Source organism: Dicentrarchus labrax, unplaced genomic scaffold (genome assembly GCF_905237075.1).
Source record: "Dicentrarchus labrax unplaced genomic scaffold, dlabrax2021, whole genome shotgun sequence".
Classification (NCBI taxonomy): Eukaryota; Metazoa; Chordata; class Actinopteri; family Moronidae; genus Dicentrarchus; species Dicentrarchus labrax.
Window position 1 is genome coordinate 3,336,164 of NW_026136711.1, and position 26,403 is coordinate 3,362,566.

Below are 26,403 nucleotides of genomic sequence, written 5' to 3' on the forward strand. Positions count from 1 at the left end.
AAGTTCCTACAAAGACAATATACGTTAGAATAAACAGCAGATACATGACTTGACTCACACACTGATGTGCACGCGCACTCGTACACACAGTGAAGCAACAGAGTTCGTCATTAAAGTAAAAACTTGAAAAGGTCATCCAAATATCTTCACCACATAGAGGAGATGTTATCTCAGGAATTATCATCAGCAATTAAAGTGGAGAAACACAGAATCAGAACGTACTCAAATCTTCTGGTAAATGTCACTGTGAAAGCAAATCTTACTTTGCTGCCGATGTAACTCGCAGGCTGCGTGCGCCCCTGGTGCAGACTTAACTGGGGTGAAGACATCAGGACACCTGATGAGTGCTTCAAAAACATCTGACACTAAGTCAGTACCAGTTCAGTTTGGTTTAGGACGATTCATTTAGGAGCGAACAACGTGTTTCACCTGTAGCTTCCTCAGGTTAGCTCAGCAGAATTACATTAGTTCTCACAGGTGTGCCCATTAGGCTGCGTCTGGGTCACATGACCATCTGTCACGGTCATAATTTTTATCTTTTTTAATTTAAAAGTGTTTTATACATTTTACAAAAGTGAAAGTATATAAAAACATAATAAAAATACATTTAAAAACAGCATGATTACATCACAAGAATACCACCACTTAACATGCAACAGAAACAAAACACCTAAATATACAGTAGTATTATGTAATATAACACACCACTTAATATATGGTATACCAACTGTCGCGCGACAACGTGACGTCACGGAGCGCCGTGACTATATAGATTGCGCGTGGTGGTCGCAGCACTAGTTGCAGTCTTCTCCTGAACAGAGGTGTCGCTAGTGAGGAAAGGCTACCGACTTTGCTATTTCTACGCACTAGAAAAAGAAAAAGTTGGGGGGTTTTGGGGGTTTTTCCCAAATCAGACACAAAATTTTCCAGCATATGTCCTCCTCTATTCCAACATTAATGGCGATTTCTCGCCATGAATTCTGGCACCTCTGGGCATCTGTGTTCCTTCATTGAAGGATCGTACAGACCGTCCATCTTCCTGTTCCCGGTTTGTCGCGCACAGCTGAAAAAAAAAGAGTGGTGCGCAACGTCGCGCGACCAGGCCAAAATCCTGGCGCGCCAGCGAGATCTACGTCATTTTGACGTCACGTTGTCGCGCGACAGGTCGACTGCGGCGAGTATACCAGGCGCTTATGGGCATGGCTAGGTGCTACGTCATCATATCCAAAAAGCCACGTCCGTGTCCATTCGCTAATACGGTTCAGTAACAGTAAAATGGTGCAGTACGATGGAGTATAAGGCCATGCTAAGAGAAAAAAATAATTCTTTTTGGTGGAAATTATGAGAATAAAGTCATAATATTACGAGAATAAAGTCATAACTGTTTAACGACAAAATGATGAATACGTTAGCTTACCTGTCGACTGTACGGTACGACTGAGACAAACAGCGGCTGCTGGGCTCAGACTGAGGCTGCTGATTGGTTGAGCTGCTCACATCAGATCTTGATAACTCTATCGAAGCCTTAATAAAACAACTTTTTTTCTTGTATTATTATTACATTATTCTCGTAATATTGCGACTTTATTCTCGTAATATTATGACTTTATTCTCGTAATTTCCCAAAAAAGTAGTGCAGTGCTGTATCCCGTGTTGCAATAACAGAAACGACGTGAACAAAACAATCTCTTATTGCCGATTTCCCCTCAACAAAAAAGATTAGAAGAGATGGTTTGTTTTGGGTGCCGGGGCCCTCTTCCACACTTTTGTTAGACTTCCACCTGACATTGAACTAACTGTTATTACCCTATTTGAATTATAGGAGTTTTTGAACAGACTTTGGGATGTCAGTAAAGTAGGCTGTCACTGTATAATAGGTGACCAGTTCCTGTGCTGTAGCCATTGTTGTTTACGTGACCTAAAAATGCTAATGGACACGGAAGTGATTCCTAACGATTCCTTATGTCACACTAGCCATCCCCATACCGAGCCCTTAAGGGTCCAAATCACCTTTTGAGAGAGATACAAGTTAACAGCTCAAATCCCGATTAGTAAGGTGCATGCAGTTTTGGACAGTGATGCCAGTTCACTTTGTTCTAGAGCAAGATATCGCCACGAGTACGGGCAGATTGCTACAGCATTCATTCATGTGGGTCGCAGGAGATCTTATTTGGGTTGCAAATAAATGTGCAGAATTTCTCCCTCCTGCTAAATGCATCTTTCTTCTCATTTATAAAGTATTTAAAATGACTCAAGAGACTCAACTTTTCCTTAATGCATACAGTATATTCTAGCGAGCGCACAAAACCAATGGTATGGTATTTAGTCTCATTTATTAAGTATTTATAATGTGTACGTTGTTTTACTTATGATGAAGTTGTGATTTCTCAAACATATATCTCTTCATGAAAATAAGAGGTAATGCAGAAACAGCAGTAAAAATGGTCAGGAACAATTATTTATGCCCAATTTTGCCTTTCTCACTATGAATTGGGTTGCCATGGACATGTCTAAAACAAGTTGCAATATGTTTTCTGAGCACATAAATGTGTGACCCTCTTGTTTTAACCCAATGATTTTCATCTAACAAACTCAACACATTCATGCTAATAGATTAGCAACATTGACAATATTTAATCAAAAAAGATGTTATTTGTATAGCGCCAATTCATAACAGAAGTTATCTCAGGACACTTTTCAAATAGAGCAGGTCTAGACCGAACTCTTTATAACATTATTTACAGAGACCCAACAGTACCACCATGAGCAAGCACTTGGCAATGGCGGCAAGGACAAACTTCCTTTTGAGGCAGAAACCTCAGACAGACACAGACTGTAGGTGGGTTGCCGTCTGCCTCAACCAATATGTTGTTTTTTCCGATGGACACTTTTGTGCTGTGGGGTCAGCAGCTTCTAGTGAGCCTTCATACCTTAATTTTTACGTCTCCACCCCGGTGATAGCATTCGGTTTTCAGGTTGTCTGTCCGTCCCACTCTCGATATCTCCGGAATGCCTTTTCATTTAAACTGAATTGAATATTTCACTATTATTACTAACACTTCTACACTGAAGTCCAGTGGATGTTCTGATTAAGATACAGTCAGTGATGTAACAGTAAATACAAAGATGATAATGATACTGCACAGTGGAGATGAGACATAAAAATGGAACAAATATGGAAGTATGATACAAAACCCAAGTCACATGTTCTACATGTTAAAGACTTGTAAATGTGCAGCTTAAGTACAGATTCTGTAAAACTGCTGTGATTGTAACAGACTGATGTGTTTGCACTGCACTGGCAGTATCAGCATCAGGAGTGTGTTCTGCGATGGGGAGGATGTAACGATGCAGCGAGCAGCGTTTCCTCCGTCGCTCTCCGTATTATTCTCTCCATCAGAAGCTGTTTAGTATGCTGCGGGTGTAAATGGGAGATTGGCAGGGCACTGGGTGGCAGAGCGGGCCACTCTGTCATTAATGTGCCCATCGCTGTTATCATACGCCTAATGACATCGCTCTCAGATGGCATGCTGGGAGCTCGACCGCAGGGAGCCCGGCTCAAACGTCTGCAGGCGCCGACGCCTCCCGCCATCAATTCTACATGTCTCTTCACCAAAAATCTGGGGCCTCCAGATAATGTCTTTCACGGTTCAGCAGTCTTACAGGGCTTCCCTCCTGCCTGGCCTTGAAATGGGCAAATTAATAGTTCCTTTAAAACAAATTGGAATTACACCCCTCGATGCCTAAATGTCAGAATGCAAGCGTGTTGATGTCCCGGGTCTGACTGCTGTTTTAATATGAAGATATGAGGGACATGCTGGAGAGGAGGACAGTGTGAGGGGGTGTTAAGATATGCAGGACCACCCCCCCCTCACACACACATACCCCCCTCTCCCTGCTCAGCATGGACCGGTACAGTACTGTGTGTGAATGGAAGTGTTTAATCCTCGGCATTGAGAGGGAAACCCTTCAGCCCCGTCAAACACCATGAGACTGATCTCTAAATGTCTTGTTTTTTATTGAGTTTGATTAATACTATTCAGCATACTGTTGTTGCTTTTTTTCTCTCTGATCTGAGTTTTCTTGGTGAGACGTCACTGTAGTTCCTAAATTCTTAGGGAAGGGACATATTTTATGCTTAGGTTAAAGATTAAGGTTAAGTTTATGGCTTGATTAGCCATATTTTTAGTTCAAAAAATAATCCCAGAAAATCCTTGAAAGCCACCAAGATCTAAACCATCTCAAACTGGATAAACAGTCAATATATGACAGCTTCTGGCAGACAACCACAACACTGACGCAGGCACAAAGGGGATATGACCAGTGGTGTAGTACAGGGTTTACACAGAGTATGCCCACTTATTTTTTAGTCAGCACTGGGTACCTACTTCTAAACCCCCTCTGCATCATTCAGAAGCGTTATGTGATAAAAAGTTATTTTATAAACGTTACCTTTTGCAGCTTTAATTGACAATGCAAATACTGCTGCCCCATTATTGGGTGAACTAAGTATGCAATAGAGCATTTATCCTTTACTAGAAAGGCCACTTAAAAACACATTTGCGGCATCAATAAGCAGTATACCTACTTCTCCAGCAACCACTACACAACTGTATATGTTATATATATCATGTTACCTGAAAAAAATGACAGATTTCAGAGAGTTTGAACATTGTTGGAAACAATTGGGATAATGGAAGTACACAACTCAACTACATATAGAACATAGCTATAGTATTTATACACAGTTTAATGTGGAAATGTTACACATTATAGCTTTATATGTAATTAACCAACCAACATGTTCACTGAGTAACAGTAACTATTATTGGAATGTGCTCCAGACAGGATTGAAGCATGAAGGTCACCTCAGTTGCAGCCTATGGCTTTATATAAAATATAAATTAAACTTTTTGCAGTTATATAACAATCATTAACTGCTATCGTTGTGTCTCTACAGTCAGCACACTGATGAAAACATTTAATGTGCATTAAGTATCAGCAATAGAGAAACAAAAGTTGTTTGCAGTTCAGATTTATTGGCACTTTAAGGGATAATTCCAGATTTACTGTGAGAGTCTGAGTGCGTTGGCCTGACAGCAGTCTCTGGTCACATCTAATGGTCTGTTAGCTCTGCGATAACAGTCATATCAACTAAATATGATCATCACTTCAAATCAACTTTCCATTCCTTCTTATGATGGGTAAAATCACACATGTTTAGTGTCAAACTACACGTATAATTTGATTTTTTAGATAATTAGACTTGAATCGCCTATGTGGCATCAATTAATTTTCAGATGCTAAACTTTTGCAGACAAGTGAGTGATAATTCCCAGAGAGCCTAGAGACCTGGACCACAGACTACTAGCAGGTCATAGAACCATCTGGCTAAGAAAAAGAAGAGAACCCAAAACTAATTCTACTTTACAAAGTATGTAAATACAATCTCTGAGAAGACACATCTCCTAAACATGGAAAATGTTTTATTACAAATCCAATGACAATATAGATTGGTATGTAAGCACTTAAAGCTGCAGTAGGTAATTTATATAAACATATGTTTTCTCTTGCAAATACCATTAAGAGCCATAGTCAGAGGAACCTGATTTTTTCATGGATTATCTGTCTAATGTTCTACTGTCAGGATATAGTGAAAGAATTTTTTTTTATAAAAGTTACCTACTGCAACTTTAAAGGTACTATAAATCAAAGATTAAAAAAGAAAACAAAACTTCACATAAGTGAGAAAATAAGTAGGTATTTAAAATTGGGGGAGTAAGAAGATATGCATGAGCTATAAAAATAAAATCCTCCAGTCCAATGTCAAGTGAAGACGGTGGAAATAACTTCACTGCTGACGTCAGACCGGTGTGAGCGTATTCGGCAGTGAAGAGGAAGTGTTCTGTGGACTCACAGCCACTCTGCTTGCTTCGTTGTGTAAACAGGACACTGAGGATACTCTGTGTGGACACGCTGTCTGGTGATCATTAGTGTATGAAAATAGATTACATGGAAAGTGTCATAAATACATCATGTGGCAGAGTGTCAGCAGTCAGACACATACAGTATCTCTGCTGTAGAAGGAGCACGGTGGCGTGTGTGTGCGTGTGTGCTCCTGTGGCTGGATGCTTCATGAAGATATGTCTGTCTGTCCAGCCACGTTCATCACGTGAATCTACAGATATCACTGTTCAAATTGTGTTTGCTAAAATTCTCCTCTGCTTGCTAAACCATTGGGAGTGGAGGCTAACTGCTGGCTGCCTAGAAACTTTGGGAGGCTAGTAGAAAGTTGCGTGTGCTATTAGTCTGAACGGAAATGCTAAGAATGGAGGTGGAGCCACAGAGCAGCGTTGTGTTTGTGTCCTCTCATAGCTCAGTTCGGAATCTCCTGCTCTGCTGCCTCCTCTTTGACCGAGTCATCTTCCTCCGGCTGCTCCTCTTCCTCCTGCAAACACATGACGTCACATTTTAACAAGTCAGTGTTAGCAATGAACAAAAAATAAACTGACCCTTCATCAGTCGACAACACACTCTCAGTTTACCTCATATAGCTCTGGCTCATTCGTGCCTAAAGGTCCAGTGTGTAGGATTTAGTGGCATCGTAAAATGCCTTATCTAGAACCAGTGTTTGGTTTGTCCCTTCTGGGCTACTGTAGAAACATGCCTGTTTCCGGTGGAATTTTGCAAATACCATTAGGAGCAGTAAGGGGAGACAGAGGAACCTGATTTTTTCACAAATTATCTGTCTCATGTTCTACTAAAAAAAAAAAATTACTGACTGCAGCTTTAAGTTTCATTAATCAGGCAGATGGTGTTGGACCCACTGCATGTTATTTAAAGATGAATCATGAACAGAAAACCGTAGCTGTACCTGTATTGCTCACCTTAAATTTAAACCAGTGTTGTTACATACACTTTTCTGTAAATGACAAAACAAATGTGTATGTGAGTTTTAAAGCCGACAAAAAGAAAGTGACACACAGAGAGCAGGAGTCATGGTGGGCCAACCAAGGAGCCAGCTGATTTAGTAAAGCAGACAAAGTGAAAGTGACAGTGGTGAGAGCTGCAGCGGTGATTAAACGACTCTGACAGATACAATTATCCCCCCTCCAGAGGTTAATGAACACATCTACACACCAGAATGTGTGATCACCGGGTTAGGATCTGCAGCCCGCAGCACCTCATGAATCCACATCCCTCCAGCTAGCTGAGAGCACATATTAGTGAGGTTCTAATTCTCTGTCAATCAAGCCTGCTTTCACTGTTGTGTTCTCACATCAATGTACAGATATTGTAAACTTTTTTCAACAGACTCATCCTCGCACAGTTTGGTCCACACCAACATAAAAATGTTCAAAACTGCATCCAAAAAACAAAACCCATACTGTGAGTGATTGTTGTCTTGTTAGGCCGATCCACAGGGAAGCTGTTAATACTCCAGTGTGTCCTGACTGCGCATTGCTAATTAAAAATCTCTTTGTCTTTGAAAAGACGAGCTTCAGAATACATCTTTTAACAATAGATTGCATGGGGAAATTCCATTGGCTGGCTCATTTCATATTAGACTGTCATGCAATAAGCACATAGATGTTTATGTTCATGTTTTTTAGGGTTGTAAATATCTGCAAATGTATAACAATAGCTCTTCATTTTAAACTGTTAAGAAAGTTTAATGAGTCCAGGGACCAGATGCATACAACTCAGATTCACCACCAAAACTGAAAGAAATATGCATTCTGCTCGTCAGATTTATAAAGCCGTAGGTACGCCTGATTCTGCACGAGCTTATTTTCCTCTCCCACAATTATTCGTAAATAAATGTAGAAATGCCCTGACTGCGCATTGCTAATAAAATTTTTAGTGCAAACATATATCGGTCTGAAATATCGGCTATTGGTTTCCTTGATTACTAATAATCAACATCTGTATTGGCCCTGCAAAAGCCATATTAGTCGATCCCTAGTTTAAACTTGACTGCAGAGGGCTGTGGCCCCCACAGACCCCCTTATCCTGTGCTAATGCGCTGTGATGAGCAAACTGTGGACGACTTTCTTTAAATCACCAGAGAGTCTGTACTGATGAAATGAAGATTCCTGTGCAATATCTCATTCAAGGCTTTTGTAAAAACACATGTTGGACATGACAATACATAATACAGATTGAAATTTAAACTGTCACATAACCTGGGATGAAGATGAGCTCATGCATTTCCTTGGTTTCAGCGTAAATAAATCAGAGTGGAGGATGTGCGGGGCTATTTGTAGCAGTTGTTAAGGCGTGTGTAGAAACAGTAAATTAAGGTTAGGGTTAATGCAAAGGATGGCCCATGTATCATCTCTTTACTAACAGGAACCTTGTCGGTGTCTCTGGAGCAGTCTTGATATGCAGTCTCCCCTGGAGAAAAATGTGCTACTTTTTCCTGAACTCTGGATACTTTCTGGTGCCGGTCCATAGGTCTGATATAAATCTAGCTGTGGGGTGACACCTCATGAACTCCGCCATCGTATACATTCGTGCCATCCACCAAATCTCCCTGACAAGCCTGCCAATTTTCCAATTACCTGTGGCGCCATCCGTTATCGGAGGGCCAGTCAGCTCTTAAATGGGAAACAAGAGGGGAGGAGGGGCCAGCGCATGCTAACTATCTCATAAAGCCAGAAATGTGCCTCCCATGCCTCCTCTTCCACTGATTTACTGTGTGAGGGGTGACACCAGTCCTCCTGGCCTCTCAGGGCCTTCACAGAATTTCTTGTGTGCTCTTTATCCTCCCCACTCCAACCTCTCAGCCACCTATCACTCCTGTGCCTGCCTGAGGGGAAGCAGACGGGTGTCAGCGCTCCACGCCTTCACTGTTGCTGGTATTATCCTGCTGTCTGTGTGCCCGCAGAGCCTCCTCCTCCGGTCTGGGTAGGAGGACGGCAGCGGGGAGAGAATCTCCATCTGTTTTCATGTTTCTTTGAGTTTCAGTGAAATGCCGTGCTGGAAGTGATACTACAGCTTAAAATTGCCTTCCGTTAGGGCCCACTCCTCATTTATCTGCCCTTATAGTCAGGCTTATGGAGTGAGTCTACAGAAATTGCCTGTGCGGCGTGCAATTTAAAGCGTCAGAGAGATGGTGAAGACAAGCTGTTAATCATATTTGAAATGCACACATCACCTGGGGAGTATCTTACGAGCTGTTTGAGGAGAGCCTGTATCAGACAGTCAGTCATTATAATTCTGTAAAGGAGTGTCATAGCATTATTGAGCTGCCCTGAAATATCTGCGCTGCAATTAAACGATGATCTACACCTTTTTGAGAAGTGGAGCATTATTTAAAGCCACGTTCATTGACTTCTTGGCCACTCTGGGGCATCAGAACAAGCTGTAAACACAACATATTGTGACATATTGTTCCCTATTTACCAGAGTTGTGTCCATACCGATACCAGTAACGGAAATGCCCCTGATACGTAATTTATTGGCTCTGAAACAGGACCCTGCTACACCCCAGAAGCGTTCACCATTTTTTTCCACCAGATGGCAAAGTCATGAACTCTACTCTGACTCTGACTGGCTTACAGTGATATACTCAGACCCAAACCAACAAAGGCAACAAGCACTGAGAGTCAGAGCAGGGTGGGTCATCTACCAGTGGGCACGGGCAAATACTGTTCCAGAGTGACGAAGAAGAGTTAATTTCCGGTAGCGTAACATTAGCCAGTTAATGTACTTATCGTATCAGATTAGTTCTTGGTATTGGCCAATATGCAAAGCCCTCTCCCTTTTTTTATATTCCCATCATTTGTGGTGGCTTCTTATAGTTGCCCTTTTCAGGCCGTGGAGGAAGTGTCTGGGGACCTGTTGTGAATCAGCAATACAAAAAGTCTGTGTTTGTCTCAATTTACAATTTATGTAACATCCACACCAAGGTTATTATAGTTAACAAAGTGAACTAAAAACTAAAACTAGGTGTGAAAAAAATTGGTAAATGTTTTTGCATTGTAATTGCTATTTTGACAAAAAATAAATAAATAAACTGAACTAATACAAACTAAACTAATTTTGTGAGACATGTGTTATTAAAGTTTTTTATTTATTTAAGGTCGCTCTGTCCAGTTTGTCTATACTCATGATATGATGATACTATGGTCTACTTTTCCAGCTCCTTGTATGTGATTTGGAGGCTGTCAAACTGAAAATGAATGTTTGTCATTAATGCCTTCGTACTGCACGTGGGGACCACCTTTTTTGATTGGGGTGGCACAAGTGTCAGTGACTTATGCAGGGGTAGCATCTGTGCCTGAATTAAACCCCTTCTTAAAAAGCCCATTCTTGACCCAGGGGTTTTAGACAACTATAGACCGATCTCTAACCTCCCCTTCCTCTCTAAGATTCTGGAGAAAGTAGTCACCAAAGAGTTGTGTGACTTTTTACATAACAATAGTTTATTTGAGGATTTTCAGTCAGGATTTAGAGTTCATCACAACACAGAGACAGCTGTGGTTAAAGTTAATAATGACCTTTTGATTGCTTCAGACAATGGACTTGTCTCTGTACTTGTATTATTAGATCTTAGTGCTGCATTTGACACCATCGACCATAATATTCTTTTACAGAGACTTGAGCATCAAATTGGCATTAAAGGAACTGCACTAAGCTGTTTTAAGTCATATTTATCAGATCTTTCGCAGTTTGTACATGTTAATGATGAATCTTCAATAAATACTACAGTTAGTCATGGAGTTCCACAAGGTTCTGTACTTGGACCAATACTATTTACTTTATATATGCTCCCTTTAGGCAAAATTATTAGGAATCTAACTAATTTTTAACTTTTAACTTTCCCTGTTATGCAGATGATACACAGTTGTATCTATCAATCAAGCCCGATGAAATTAATCAATTATCTAAATTACAAACATGTCTTAAGGACATAAAATCCTGGATGAGCTGCAATTTTCTGATGTTAAACTCAGAAAAAATTCTTGTACTTGGCCCCAAAAACCTCAGAGACTCACTGTCTAAAGATATAGTTACTCTAGATAGCATTACCTTGGCCTCTAGCACCACTGTCAGGAATCTTGGAGTTATCTTTGATCAGGATTTGTCATTTAATTCCCACATGAAGCAGACCTCTAGGGCGGCCTTCTTTCATTTACGTAATATTACAAAAATTAGACACATCCTGTCACAGACAGATGCAGAAAAACTAATCCATGCATTTGTTACTTCAAGGCTGGATTACTGCAACTCTTTATTATCAGGCTGCCCCAATAAGTCCATTAAAACTCTCCAATTAATTCAGAACGCTGCAGCACAAGTACTGACAGGAACTAGAAAAAGAGATCACATCTCTCCTGTACTAGCTTCTCTGCACTGGCTCCCTGTAAAATGTAGAATTGAATTTAAAATCCTCCTCCTCACCTATAAAGCTCTTCATGGTCAGGCCCCTTCATATCTTAAAGAGCTCATAGTACCCTATTACCCCTCTAGAACACTACGTTCTCTGAATGCTGGGCTACTTGTGGTTCCTATAGTCTCTAAAAGTAGAACAGGAGCCAGAGCCTTCAGTTACCAAGCTCCTCTCCTGTGGAACCAGCTTCCAGTTGTGGTTCGGGAGGCAGACACCCTCACCACATTCAAGAGTAGGCTTAAGACATTCCTCTTTGATAAAGCTTATAGTTAGGGCTGGATCAGGTGAGTCCTGAACCATCCCTTAGTTATGCTGCTATAGGCCTAGACTATCGGGGGATTTCCAATGGTGCACTGAGCTCCTCTCTTCCTCTCTCTTTCTGCACTCATTCATGTCCCATTAATGCATGTTACTAACTTCACTTCTTCCCCGGAGTTCTTGTGCTTTCTCGTCTCGCAGGTTCTTATCGATTCTGGTGGAGCCTCCTGCAATGGTCCTGCTAGATTGCTATTACCAATACTGTTGTTGCTGTGTACCTGTCTGTCTGTCTCTCGCTCTCTGTGTCTCTCTCTCTCTCTCTCTCTCACCCCAACTGGTCGAGACAGACGACCACCCACCTAGAGCCGAAGGATCTGTCCTAGGTTTCTGCCTTTTAACAGGCAGTTTTTCCTTGCCCTTCTCGCCAAGGTCTTGCTCATGGTGGTACTGTTGGGTCTCTGTAAATAATGTTATAAGGAGTTCGGTCTAGACCTGCTCCATTTGAAAAGTGTCCTGAGATAACTTCTGTTATGAATTGGCGCTATACAAATAAAATTGAATTGAATTGAATTGAATTGAATTGAAAATTGAACCAAACAAGTTGCCAGTACCCTAATAACCTAATAAAACCCTAACTCTAGACACAACAAAATCCTAGCCCTAATTCTTTGTTTTTTTTATCCTGTTTAACAGACATTTTCAGTGCTGTTTTCTTAGTGTTAAGCTAGCTGTGTTTACATGGAGATGCAGATCCAAAATCTAAACTTGCAAGGAAAAAAGGAAAAAAATACTGAGGTCTATACCTTGGTGACCTCAGTGGTTGGTCTGGCCATGCTCAACAGAGCTGGCAGTACTAAATCAAAAGTAAGGGTACTTATTTGGACCAAAATCAGAAGTGCCAGTACTCAGTATTGGTAAGTACTGGCACCTTGCACATTGCGGTCACTGCTCAGGCCCTAAAACCTAATAAATACAAAACTAAAATTACTCTGCTTCACACTCAAAAATAGTCCAGCTGCCTTGCAAGGTTACTGGGATATAAAGATAAAAGCAATTTACTAAAATGGCCTTGATTGCTGTAAACAAATATACTGCTCTGACATGGAGGAAGTCCTCATATATACTTTTGGCAATATTTCATACAGTTAGACAGATATTGGCAGACAACCACCTGAGAACAGGTGTAAACTTAGATAGAATTTTTTACTTAAAAAATATGTTGAATTCAACTGTGAACACTACAGTAAATGCATAATCCATCACATAAACATGTCTAAATCCTGCTTTTAGACAACATAAAAAGATAACATCAGAACACAACTGTGTTGTGAAAACGTGTGCTGCCGTATTAAAATTTGTAGCACGTTAGCTGCAGCCACTGATCCAGAGAGGGAGGACGGAGGGGAAGCAGCATCCTCCTGTTCTCCCACTGTGGACTACAGAGGTTCAGGTACGGAGCTGCGTTTTGCATCAGTGGCCCCCACTAGAAGACGTTAGCTTTGTGGAGAATGAAGAACCAGACGTCCACCCCCCTTCCCTCCCCCTCTGACGAGCCTGCAGCAGCTGACGGGCTCTGGCATTGTGGGATATCTCCATCAATTCCCTCTGGGGAAATGAGTGGGGGGAGGAGGCCGCGTTTTTGTTTTTCACCGTTTGCTTTCCATAGGCTGGCAGGCCCTCTGGCTCCAACATATACATATATGATAATGAAATGCCACATTTTTCATTCTGGTTGAGGTCGGAGCTTTAAAGGGCAGGAGCGGAGTGTCGTCTCTATCGCATGATGCAGGGAGAGGAGAGCTCAGGCTGGGCCCTAGGTGGCAACAAAGACCAGTCGAACTCTCACTCACAATGCTCAGTCTCACATCCTGACTGCTGGCATCAGTAATTGCAACCCCTGAACGCACACAATGCACGCACGCACGCACGCACGCACGCACGCACGCACGCACGCACGCACACACACACACACACACAATGCAATCAACCTTCATAAACTAGGATAAAATTTACACTGTAGAAGAAACATAATGTACAACACAGCGTGTACTTTAATAAGCCTTCCTTTATCAAGCCTATACAGTCCTCAAAAGAATTAGCAGTTAATTAGTGTGACTGGTTTTGTTATGTTTTCTGCGTTCACTGTATTTATTTATTTATGAGCGCGTTTTACACACTGCACAATGTGTGTGTGCAAGAGGGGCTCGTTTTTGAATTATTGTTTAAAACTCAAATCCATACACATCAGCTGAATTCATATCTCAGTCATGTATACAGTACAAATTGGATTCATATTTCAAAATGCTCAGTAATGCACACAGCTATGCACTTTTATTACTATAACCAGTTGAGATAAAATCTCCTTTTCAGTGGTGACCTGACCAAGATGTTTTACATCGGGTGCACGGCATACGATATACTCTGTAATGATTAACTCAACATTTTTAAGCAACATTAACTCAATTTTGTAAGTTAAAAAGATTCTTCATGTAGCGGCTTTTACAAGTAATTTTAAGGGGCACTAACTTAACTGTAAATTAAAGAAACATTTCTGATTGTTTTCACAGTACAAATAAAAATTACAAAATTAATTGTCACTTAAAATGACAAAAGCTACTTGATCAAGGATGTTTTTTAACTTACAAAAATGAGTTTGTTTTACTTAAATAATTATGTAATTTTCATACAAAGTACATTACAAACAGTACAGGATAAGAACTAATATCAACACATCAACAGCAGGGACTAAATGAACACAGAAAGACAAAATGAATTATATGCATTGTAGCAAAAACATTTTGTAATAAAAACTAGTGCTGTCAAACGATTAAAATATTTAATCGCAATTAATCGCATTAATGTCATAGTTAACTCGCAATTAATCGCACATTTTTATCTATTCTAAATGTCCCTTGATTTCTTTTTGTCTCATAATTTTTTCTCATTTTAATGCTCTTATTAACATGGAAAAGTGGATCGGCTTGCTTTGTGCAAATGTTTTTTTTGAAAACAACATTGGCATATACTGTAGTGTTCAATTTCACACTAACATCATCCATTGTCGCCTGGCTTTGTCGAGGGGGCGGAGAATTTGCATCAGCTGTGTGCTTGGCCATCAAGTGGTATTTCAGACTGGACGTGCTGCGATTATAGCTCAGTTCACAACGACAAAACACACAGATCACTTTGGTCTTGTCAATGGAACCATTTGGCAACTTTTTAAAAGTAAACTTTCCATTCAGAATATTATTGGCACCCATTTCGGCGTCTCGCGCTCGCCATCCACTCAAAACGTAATGTCTACTACTCTTAAACAAGTGTGTGCGGCGTGCCTGTTGTTTTGTTTCCGGTCTAGCTAGATCCGGTGTGGTGTTGTAGTTTTTCTAACGTTACTAGTTGTTGCAACAGCATGTGAAAAAAACTACAAAGTGTGCTAGGCCAAAAAGAACGTTAATCTTGCAATAAAAAATTGTACGCCGTTATGGGTTTGCGTTAACACCGTTAATAACGCGTTTAACTGACAGCACTAATAAAAACTTTGGTTTTTTGTAAAACTGGATAGGGAGACGAGGAAGGTTGATGCAGGTCATTCCAAGACCAAGGACTATTAAAAAATAGACTCACCGGTGGCACCTTTAAGCCTATTGTCAGATCTAAGATTGTATGTATTACAAATACAAATTTAGAGTATATATACATGGGTAATCTGCCTAGAATGGCCTTTTACATACCAGTACTGCAGTTTACTGAGTCTACAATATGCAGTGATGAGTCCTGCAGCCTGAAATTGAAATATATCTCAAAGCAGCATGATAAAGTGGGTCAAGTAACACCAAAGTAGTGGGACAAGCAAATCCGTAAATGGTATGACTGAGTCGGGAATATACCTGTAACCAGCCGTTTACGTGAGGACTAAATGCTCTGTATTGCACAGCGATCAGCTGATGTACAGTTTATGATACAATAATGTATTCAACTATAGAAATGTGTTCAAACAGCAGTAGGTAACTTTTATAAAAATAACTTTTTGTCATTATTGCTGACATTTTAACTGTGTTCTAACAGTAGTACAAGACAGATAATCTGTGAAAAAATCTGGTTCCTCTGGCTTGTTAGCTAGAGCTTTTAATGGTCATTGTAAGAATCCACTGTGCTTGAATGAAAACAACCAATCAGAGCTCAGAAAGATAGACAGATGCTTTGGGTTGGCTTGAAGGTGGTTGTTTGTTGAGTCTCATTCCCAGGGTCCCATATATTTGAGACTCAACAATCAACTATCTTTCTTGTTGTTGTTTGTTTTACAGATTATTATATGTACTGATGTTAGGATACAGTTAAAGTTTCAGGAAATATGTCAAGACATTTTTTTAGAAAAATTACCTACTGCAGCTTTAAAGCCACCAATCCCTCCAATTGCATTTATAACTTAGCCGATACACTGTGGTCAATTAGTTTTCATATGATAATAAAAGCCCCCAAAAAATATATTTAATATTGGCCATTTTGGTGTTCAGTACATAAGCTTGCATTGACTATAGGGACTATACCGACTTGCAAAAAACATTGTTTTATCCTTTGTATTTACTTACATTGTATTTTTCTTATTGCTTTCATTAATATATTATATTTATATATTTTCTTACACTGACATTCTAAAGTTATTATAAGTGCCTCTAATGTTGTTTACTATTGTGCTATAGATTGTTGTATTGCACTGTATGTACTGTATGTGGCCTCAACATTAAGACATTAAAATGTGCTAAATACAATACTACATTTGGAAGATAGATGTACATCCTGGGGATTCACCTGGAGCCGCAGACGCGGCTCCACATGCACACTGGCATTGCGTTGGCATTCAAGAGATGACACAATTGCAGCGGGTCATAAACAGTGGCTTCATTAGCCTGTTCAGGCAGTGCGTTACGCGCTACATTTAACCACCTCTGCCCCCAGCGCCTCTCCTGCACCTCTGCTCCTCAGCACCCACAAACCAGTCACCAGAGAGCACAATTAAATTTCATGACTGCGCATATTTGCAATTCCCATTTCATTTATTACAAAGGGCATTCTTTAATGTCCTTTTTTTCCTAAGAAACTTATTTCCATTTTAGTGAGGCATGACTAATACCGAGGTGAAGTTACCAGGCAACACCTAATTTAATCAGAGGTAAAATTCACAAGCAGGTTTTTCTTTTTATCGCATCGTCAGGTAACTACACATGCATCCTGGAAGAGGATATACGGTCGGGAAAAGTAGAGCTTCTCTCTCTGTTTCCAGTTTAAAGCATTTAGAATAAAGCAGGGAATCGTAAATAGGTTTGAGTGCTTAGAAAACTGATTGTGTATCTCTACTTTATCTCTGAAAAAGCCTAGGAACACTCAACATGTCGAGGAGAAAATGTCAGACGTAGGCCGACCCTATTCAGCTACAGAGAGTTCACTCAGGAGGCAGGTTTATTTCCAATAAGATTATATATTGTTGACTGTTGTTGAATACTGAACAGAACCAGTTCAAGAACCAGAGCTGATTTGGTGGAAAAGGGGTCCTCCTGTTGGGAGGCTGTGGCTCAGAGGCAGAGCGGGTCGTTCCTTAATCGCAAGGTTGTGGGTTCAATCCCCGGCTCCTGGTGCCACATGTCGAAGTATCGAGCAAGATACTAAACCTCAAATTGCTCCCGATGCCGTGCATCGGTGTGTGAATGTGTATGAATGTTAGTTTCTGTTTGATGGGCTTTGCCATCACTGAGTGAATGTGTGTGAAAGGGTCACAATGTCTCACGTAGTGTAAAAGTGCTTTGAGTGGTCAGAAGACTAGAATGGCGCTATACAAGTACAGGTCCATTCACCATTCCACACTTCTCTTCCTAATAGTTCCTGTTTGGTTCCACAATTGAAGTGTATTTGAACCATTCATCTGACATGCACTCACTATCTGATCATCACATTTTAGCTCCTAACTAATCATGGATGTATGCACGCTATGTTCATAAACGAGGCAGGTTATAGAACAAAATATTAAAATAATACTAAAAATAATTTAAGTTACATTTCAGTAATCTTATCATTAAAGTATTTTCAATGGAAATTTTGTAGTACTTAGATGGAGTCTTATGTGGCCACAATATAAATGATTACTACTAATTTGCATTTTTAGCTGCCAACTGTTACAATGACAAACATCAGCTGTAGATGATTAGACGTAGGGAAAGTTACAGGACCAGTGTGTAGGATTTAGTAGCATCTAGCATGCATCAATGTCTGTCTGTCTGTCTGTCTGTCTGTCTGTCTGTCTGTCTGTCTCTCTCTCTCTCTCTCTCTCTCTCTCTCTCTCTCTCTCTCTCTCTCTCACCCCAACTGGTCGAGACAGACGACCACCCACCTAGAGCCGGAGGATCTGTCCTAGGTTTCTGCCTTTTAACAGGCAGTTTTTCCTTGCCCTTCTCGCCAAGTGCTTGCTCATGGTGGTACTGTTGGGTCTCTGTAATTAATGTTATAAGGAATTTGGTCTAGAGCTGCTCTAGAGATTTAAAGCTTTTGGCTGTTGTCGAGTTAAGGTAGTGTCTGCCCTTGGCCAAAGATCATTTGGGACGGAAATGTATACACAAAAAAAGCATCTCTCTAGTCCCATGTCTCTTGATACTAGTGGTGGCAACTGTTGGGTCTCTGTAAATTTTTTTATAAGGAGTTCGGTCTAGACCTGCTCTATTTGAAAAGTGTCCTGAGATAACTTCTGTTATGAAGTGGCGCTATACAAATAAAAATGAACTGAACTGAATAGTCCTACACTCATTCGTTTTCATGTTATGCCCTTTTATGTTAACATGCATCATCATAGAACCATAATTCCATTCAGTAAGGGTTAGGCTTTATCAACACTAGACTTATCTATGGTTTTTGAACCCATGGATGCGCAAAGTTTAGTAAACCTGAAGTTTGTGCATTACAGTGATTACACTGTGTCCTCAACACAAGTTAAAGCCAAAGTATATCCAATGCCCCCCTATGTTTGACTGAGGTGGGTTTATAAAAAGAAATGTTAAACTATAGTTTATTATGTATATTTATTGGAGTTGTGTCCCTACCCAGAATGCCATTAGAATATATCATGCTTTCTGCCCACGCAGCAGGAGCCAGGGGCTTGTGGGAACGTTATCTTAACGAAGGCTGGTAGTGCTGCTGCTCAGTGTCTGCTATGCTGTTTATGGCCATAAAATACTGAGAGGGGTCTGGAAAGTGGCCTCATGTACACTCTATCTAAGAGGGTTATTAGAATGAACCAGGTCCAGAGAAATGGACTGCTGGGGCCACTGGGGACCCCGGCAGCAATCACACACTCCTGTTTACTCCACAAATTGGCCCCTGAGAGGGGCATTGGGCGTCTGTAGCGCCTAGTTAAAGTGATTGAGGTGACTCCCAGCCATTGATTTTCTCTTTGTCTTCGGTGTCCCGCCTGGCCACCCTTGACCATGTCCTGTGCTCCCTGCAGGCTGCTTTAGCTAGCCACCCCTGTTTAGCTGCCACCGCTCGCCTTTAAATCACATTAAACAGTGGTTAAACTTTAGCCACATCTAAAAGACAACCATCATTGATGAGGTTATCATGCTTTAAGCGCCTCACTGTTGGGCTTATTGATCGCGTGGTCCTTACGGCATTAAGATTAAACTCGAATACAGATAAGAGAATGAGACCAACAAATTCAAATCACACTCAGGGATTTATCTTCATTCCATAAATGCACCAATGATACTGATTGAACCAATCAGACTGCTAATGAATAATGCCTCACTGAGGGAATAAAACCAGGCTAAAGGTTAGCGTTTTCCACTCCCGCTGGATGAGGAGTTGGTGAAAAATGCATTCCCTCCACTTCACTCTAAATACCAGAACATCTGATGAGTAATGATGCCTATTTTTCTTTCAATTTACTTGATATAGTAAAGTCAGCCAAGTGTGACACTTCATTAAGTTAATTAGGCTAACTTAATTACAGTCTTTCACAGGTCAAGCAACGGAGCTTCTGATTGATGGCGCAGCTTGTAAAGGTAATCTTCCTCTGAATGGAGAACCACATCAAAATTAATATTAGCCGGTACAAACCATAAAAAATCCAAACAATTTCCGTACATGTGTCTCAACACTCCGTACTGACAAAATCCAAACACTATCCTTAAACCCATAGCTGTCACATGTACATAAACAGAAGTGAATCCTCTGAGGTCATAAAGGAACTTCAAATGCAAACAGTTTGCTGAGTAGGAGTAGGCCTATGGCTGTGGAGGAAGTGAAGAAAATGAAACTTTTACACACTCTAATTTCAACAGTTGCAATCCTTTTGATGACAACAAGTCTGAGTGCAGCTAAAGTAGTGCATCCCACACAAGTTCACAGTTGAGTACTTTAAACACTGCCTGAGCAACTTTAAGAGCTTTTGGCATTTCAAACCTTTTATCCAAATCTTCTGGTCTGATTCACCGTGGAGCCCTGCATGCCAGGCAGCGCTGCAAGGGTGTAAATAAAGCCTGAAACAAGCGCCCCTTGGCACGCTAACAGGCTTGAATTAAAGGCCATCCGTATATTACGGCAAGACTGTCACTTTATTACTGAAATCAATTCGGTGAGGGCCTGCAGCGACAGCGGGAGGGATGTGGCCTTGGTCAGAGCGAGGTTTATCTAAGCCAAGCAGGCAGAGAGAAACACAGCGTCTATAATGAACTCAAGCCTGTCTAATAAAGCCTTTTATTGCCCCTTTGCACAACAGAAACCTGTCTGCAACAGCACCAACACTCAGCTCCAGCATTCTCCTGCAACACTGTAAACCAGCAGCTCCTCTGTAATGACTACCGCCCCTACAAACATCTCAACAATGCAAGCAAATCGCAGGGACAAATTATCATCAGAAAGGTACTGGTATTATATTGTTAATCAGGACTGCACAGACAGATCCCAGATAATAAGAGAAACGCAGTCTATGTATGACAGAACAATCCCATAATAGCCTGGTTTAAGACCACTGAATCACCACCAAAACCTCTGATTTGTCAAGTGACTGAAAACTTTTTTGCTCACTGATGGCTGTTTTTTTGGAGGAAACATCACCCAAGCAGAGCTTTGTGTAGCCAGATATAGAATGGGGATGTCATTTTGCTACATATAGCTAGCTACTGAGATAGATCCATCAAAATTAATGGCAAAACAAAGTGGCCCAAAGAGCGCGACAAGCTTGAATGAAATGGATGCAGCAGTACAGGCCAATCGTCATATTTATTTGATCGCTGTGAAACTGTTCCTAAAAACTCCTACCACTGCTTCTTTGTTGACTGAAAGTGTTCTTTGTAGGACAGATACATCAGTTGTAGCTGAACATAAGTCATAATGTCTGTCTAAATTAATTATTTCATTAATCAAAAGTAAAATTGATCATCTCCGTAATGGCAGACAATTTTATAGAATCAGATTAAAATTGATCTTTGTGGAAAAAAAGGAGTTAGTATTTTGAGAAAGAAGTTGGGAAATTTCAGTATTTCTCTCTTGGGGCCGAAAAAAAAAATGTTGAGGCTCCTTCCCAGGTCGTCAAACGCAGAAGCTTTGGGACCCTTGAGTGAGACTCAACAATCAGCTATCTTCAAGCTTCCAACTACATCAACTGTCCAGTCTAGTCTAGCATCTTTCTATTTTTCTTGGCTCTGATTGGTTGTTTTCATTCAGGCCTGGTGGATTCTTGCAAATACCATAAGGAGCTCTAGAAAGAGCCAGAGGAACTGAACTTCGCTGATTATCTGTCTCGTGTACTACTGTCAGGATATCGTGAAAGTTTCAGCAAAAATAACAAAAAGTTATTTTAAATAAAAGTTACCTACTGCAGCTTTCATCTTCAGACATGGACAGATGAGACTTGGTATGACCGAGACCTTGATGTTTGATGTATCTTGCTTGCGTTTTACTTATTTCGAGGAAAACTCTGAAATCTTGCAACACACAAACAGGCCAGTTTTCAAACATTTAACTAAAACTGTGGTCAGCATTGCATACTGTAAGATACTCCCTGACACTTCCTGCGTACCACTCCCCTTAGATGGCATACATCTTCCTCTCAGATAAGAGCGGTGTCTGCAGGGAGCTTTGACAAATCACTTCCTGTACTATTCTTTGTAGCAGGCGGTCAGGCAGAGGAGTTGACCGCAAGCTATCTTTGCCAGCAGCTGAAAGTCAGTCGCAGCGATCAGGTAATATTCTGCACTTAATGCTGGCATTTAAAAAACATCCCCCCCCCCACAGGCAAAAACGGTGCATGGCTTGGCATTTAAAAGCAGATAATAAAACTTTCCTTAAATACAGCTCTCATCTCAGAGTGCTTTTTAGATGCCCTTAGTGGAGTCAATTATCTCCCCACACTTGCTATTACTGAGACACTCTGAGCACCTTGCGCCTTAAAAGGTCTGTACATCATGCTTTCTCAAAAATGTCAGATTCTTGACTGCCTCTCAAAATGTACACCCTGCAATATTATTAATGGTGTACACGTGTTGGCTTCTTTCATCCATTTGTTGCTTAAACATGCCTCTTCAATGTGTCGGCTGAACTCAAATCAAATCGTGAAAATGCTTCAGAATCGGATACCATGCACCCCTTGTGTATTTTTATGAGCTGACTTCCCGTAGTAGATCATAAACAGATTGCTATAATCAAAGCTTTGAACAGGCTTACAGTTATATAGTAAACGCTCACACTAATTCGTCACGTCAACACAGCAAGTGTTATTCTCCTGTCACCAGTGAAATGTCGCCCTGCTCTAGGGCAGAGAGAGCCAAAGCTAGAGGTTCTCCCATTTGATGTTAACAAGTAGGAGGGAGTAGGAGGAAGATGGGAGCAACTTCATAAGGACAAGATACTCCAGAGGGAATGATACCAAAGTCAAAGAGATGGCAGAACCAGGGAGATGACACACAGAGTTGATGTAAAAAAGCCACAGAGAATGGCTTAATACTCACTATATTTGTCTTGTCCATACCGGTAGCATTGGTTGATTATTCAAACAAGATTTCCCTGACAAGCACTCTTTTGTGGCCATGAGAATAAGATTTGTTCATTCTTAGAAGCAAAGGTTGAAGTAGTGTGAGGTGGCAGTAGTAGTTGAAGAATTCTGATATTTTGTTTACCTTGTGATATTTCCTTTAGTTTCCATTCATTACTTTTCAACAAGAACATCATAAAATCATTGTCTGAAACCAAGTCCACCCAAAATATATTAAACATGAAACATAATGTTTACCTCACAGACAACATTTTTGTTCACGTATACTGCCATTTTGGATTTTGATACACATGATGAGTATATTTTGAATGTTGACATAAAGTCAAATGACTGGAGTCCTTGACCCATCCCCTGCACAGCCTGTTAAAAAACCATTTAAGGCAGCCATCGTGTGTAGAATTTGTAATTATTGCATCTACCAACTACTTTATCTGGATGAAGTTTTGTCGAGAAACAATCCTGGTTAAATTTTGTGCAGTCTATGTTTTGCTTTTTGGGTTGGATCAATGTGGGGGAGGTAGCAGCATACTGCCAAAGTAAAAAAAAATAAAACATTCTACACAGAAGGGCTATAAGCTTGATATTAAGCTGATATCAGACTGTATTACCATTTTGTTTCACTTCATTGCCACACTATCTCTTGAGGATTTTCCAAATACAACCAAGCTGGCAAATGAAGCAAACATGGAAATAACACAAGCTACAGTTCCACCTAAGGCTGACTCCAGAAGTGACCTATATTAAAATGTCCAACTTTACAGCAGAAATAAACATGTTTACAGCCTGGTACCAAAAACACTTTTGGTCTCTATAGCTAATTTCCCATTCATGACAACTGTACAGGGGGTGAATTTGTATAGAACTCCCCTATGCATAATTAATGGTGTTACCACTTTGAATGACATGCGGGTTTCCACAGGTGGCTGTTTTCAGTAACCAGGCATTATTCAGACCGTCTTAGCTCCACCCACACTTCATTTCTTTGCTCGTTTTGGATTGGCCACACTGAGCTTCATAATGGCTCTTACCTATGAGTGACGTCAAGAAGACTATGGCCATTTTTAATTATACAGTCTATGTTTACAACTGACAACGAGTTATCTATCTATCTAGAGTTCTACAAAATCTGTATGAGAGTTGACTGTTGGTTGTATGTAGTGTATGTATAGAGTACAAGGCAACATCATTGTTTTGTCCTGAGGACTAAATTACTTCATCAGATGATCTATTTGAATAATAAAGTGACAACAAATATAATTTACTAACTGAATGAAGTGAATTTCAATCATCAACAGAAACTAAGACTAAAAATATAAATCCATCAAGATGTCTAAAAACTTGTTTTTTCTCAGTAGAATGATGCTGAGGTTCATTAGAAGTTAGAGTGGAATCCCAGTGGACTGGAACTAACCTCAAATCCCTTTACGGATATAAGAAGACAGATGTTCACATCTGATAGCCAAACATGCTGCCTGGACTAATGCTCATATTCAGCTTTTCTTCTTGTGTTTATTGTTTGTGTTAAGACTACAGGACAATTATGCCAAAAAACACAGATCAAGACTGTTCCTGATAAAACGGAAATCTCCTGCACCCCCGTCACATTTGGGACGTGCTTTACTGTCTCTCCAAGGAAGGTCCAATGCATCTGACAACGTCTGGGGCCCCTTTCTTGAGTACGGTATGAATACGAATATGTTTTCAGATATCCTTAACTAATAATTTAAAGCTGCAGTAGGTAACTTTGATAAAAACAACTTTTTGTCATTATTTCTGAAACTTTCCCTATATCCTGACAGTAGTACACGAGACAGATAATCTGTGGAAAAAATCAGGTTCCTCTGGCTCCTCCTAGTGCTCCTAATGGCATTTGCAAAAATCCAACAGACAAAGCATCTGTATTTGATCCCCTGGGAATGAGACTCAACAATCAACTATCTTTCTCGGCTCTGATTGGTTGTTTTCATTCAGGCCCGGTGGGTTCTTGCAAATACCATTAGGAGCACTAGGAGGAGCCTTAGGACTTTTATAAAAGTTACCTACTGTAGCTTTAATTCTGGAGATTCTGGTAAGGTGTAGCACTGTGAAGGTTCCTTTTTTTGTTTGTTTTATGTACATAAAAGGCAATTGTATTTCTCATTGATACAAGTGCTGTATATCGGTGCAAAAAACCCCAATAAAAAATGTTTAAAAGCTAGCTAGTTAGAAGAATAAATCTATGTATGAATATTTATATGAATGTAAAAACATACAAAAGGTGCACTGTAAAACACATTTAAAAAAAAAAACATATATATGTATATCGGGACCACTTAACATTGAAGAGAGCTTTAAACTTTTTTTCTTCCTGATAATTGACTGTTTCGTTCCTGTGATTCAGCATTTTCACTATGGCTTTTATAATTTACTTCCTCTGCAGCAGCGTCAATCAGTCCTGATTTTCCACATAGATGGAGCATGGGGGGTCATACTACTAGTTTCTAGAGAAATTAAAATGGGGATACATTTATCAATTAGGTTGAGAGGTGGCCATATGTTACCCTTTATTGCAATATCATTTATAAAAAACAAAGAAACAACTAAAGAAAAATAAAAAAAATTAAAGATGCAAGCAGCGTTGGGCGGGACCTCGCACTCCACGCAACTCGGGGCGTTCTACGGCCGCATCGTGTGCCGTCGTAACATGTGCGGACCAAAACATGAAATTTCACGTAAATCAGCTCAAAATTGCCTAGGTGCCTGTCCTAGGTTTCTGCCTTTTAACAGGCAGTTTTTCCTTGCCCTTGTCACCAAGTGCTTGCTCATGGTGGTACTGTTGGGTCTCTGTAATTAATGTTATAAAGAGTTTGGTCTAGACCTGCTCTATTTGAAAAGTGTCCTGAGATAACTTCTGTTATGAATTGGTGCTATACAAATAAAAATTGAATTGAATTGAACTGAATTGAATTGGCACGGTCATTTCACGTAACTCAGCTCAAAATCGCCACGCAGCGCTTACTTCCTGTTGCCAGTAGGTGGCACTATCGCTATGTCTGAATGTTGTCATATAGATGTGTTCAAGGCGAGAGTGTTATCAAACACGTGAAGTTTCATTGAGATTGGACCACATACGCTGAAGTTATGAGGACGTGTTCAGGGCAAAACTGCTTCAGAATATATGAAGTTTATTGGAGAGTGGACATTGCACACTGAAGTTATGAGTACTATTTTATGGCGAATCTGCTGAAATTGACAAGTTGTCACTGGCATGTGGTTTGATATACAGTCACAAATAGCTCAACTTTTCAATCAGTTTGTATGACCACAGAATTCAAAGTGGCCAACTTTGACGGCACGCCAGGGACACGCCCTTCAACGTACAAGCACAAATAGCACAACTTTTAATCAGGACCATTTTTTGTCTGGACTGACCAATTTTGAAGTAGATCCGATAAATTCCCTAGGAGGAGTTCATTCAAATACAACGCGAAAAATCACAGAAAATGACCAAAAAAATCAAAACGGCTGACTTTGATGGCACGCCACGGACAAGCCCTTTAATGTACATGCACAAATAGCACAACTTTTAATCAGCACCATTTTTTGACTGTACTGACCAATTTTCAAGTAGATCCGATAAATTCCCTAGGAAGAGTTCGTTCAAATACAAGGCGAAAAATTCACCGAAAATGCGCACGGAATTCACTATGGCCAACTTTGAGGGCACACCACA

The 26,403-nt window shown here is 40.4% G+C and overlaps 1 protein-coding gene and 1 long non-coding RNA gene across 4 annotated transcripts in view; both read right to left on the reverse strand.

Annotated features, from left to right (window-relative positions):
* Positions 1-5,019: 5,019 nt before the first annotated feature.
* The window catches only part of phf14 (PHD finger protein 14), a 104,032-nt gene continuing 82,648 nt past the window's right edge, over positions 5,020-26,403 (reverse strand). For all 3 annotated transcript variants that reach the window (XM_051415285.1, XM_051415283.1, XM_051415284.1), the window contains exon 18: positions 5,020-6,448. In XM_051415285.1, the coding sequence (XP_051271245.1) occupies positions 6,377-6,448 (72 nt within the window). In that variant the 3' untranslated portion in view covers positions 5,020-6,376. The remainder of the gene's footprint in view (positions 6,449-26,403) is intronic.
* On the reverse strand, positions 11,487-24,973 carry LOC127372075 (uncharacterized). The gene is made up of 2 exons (XR_007886532.1): positions 18,357-24,973; positions 11,487-12,148 (listed from the first exon to the last, which is right to left on the reverse strand). It is a non-coding gene; the product is annotated as an uncharacterized LOC127372075 (long non-coding RNA).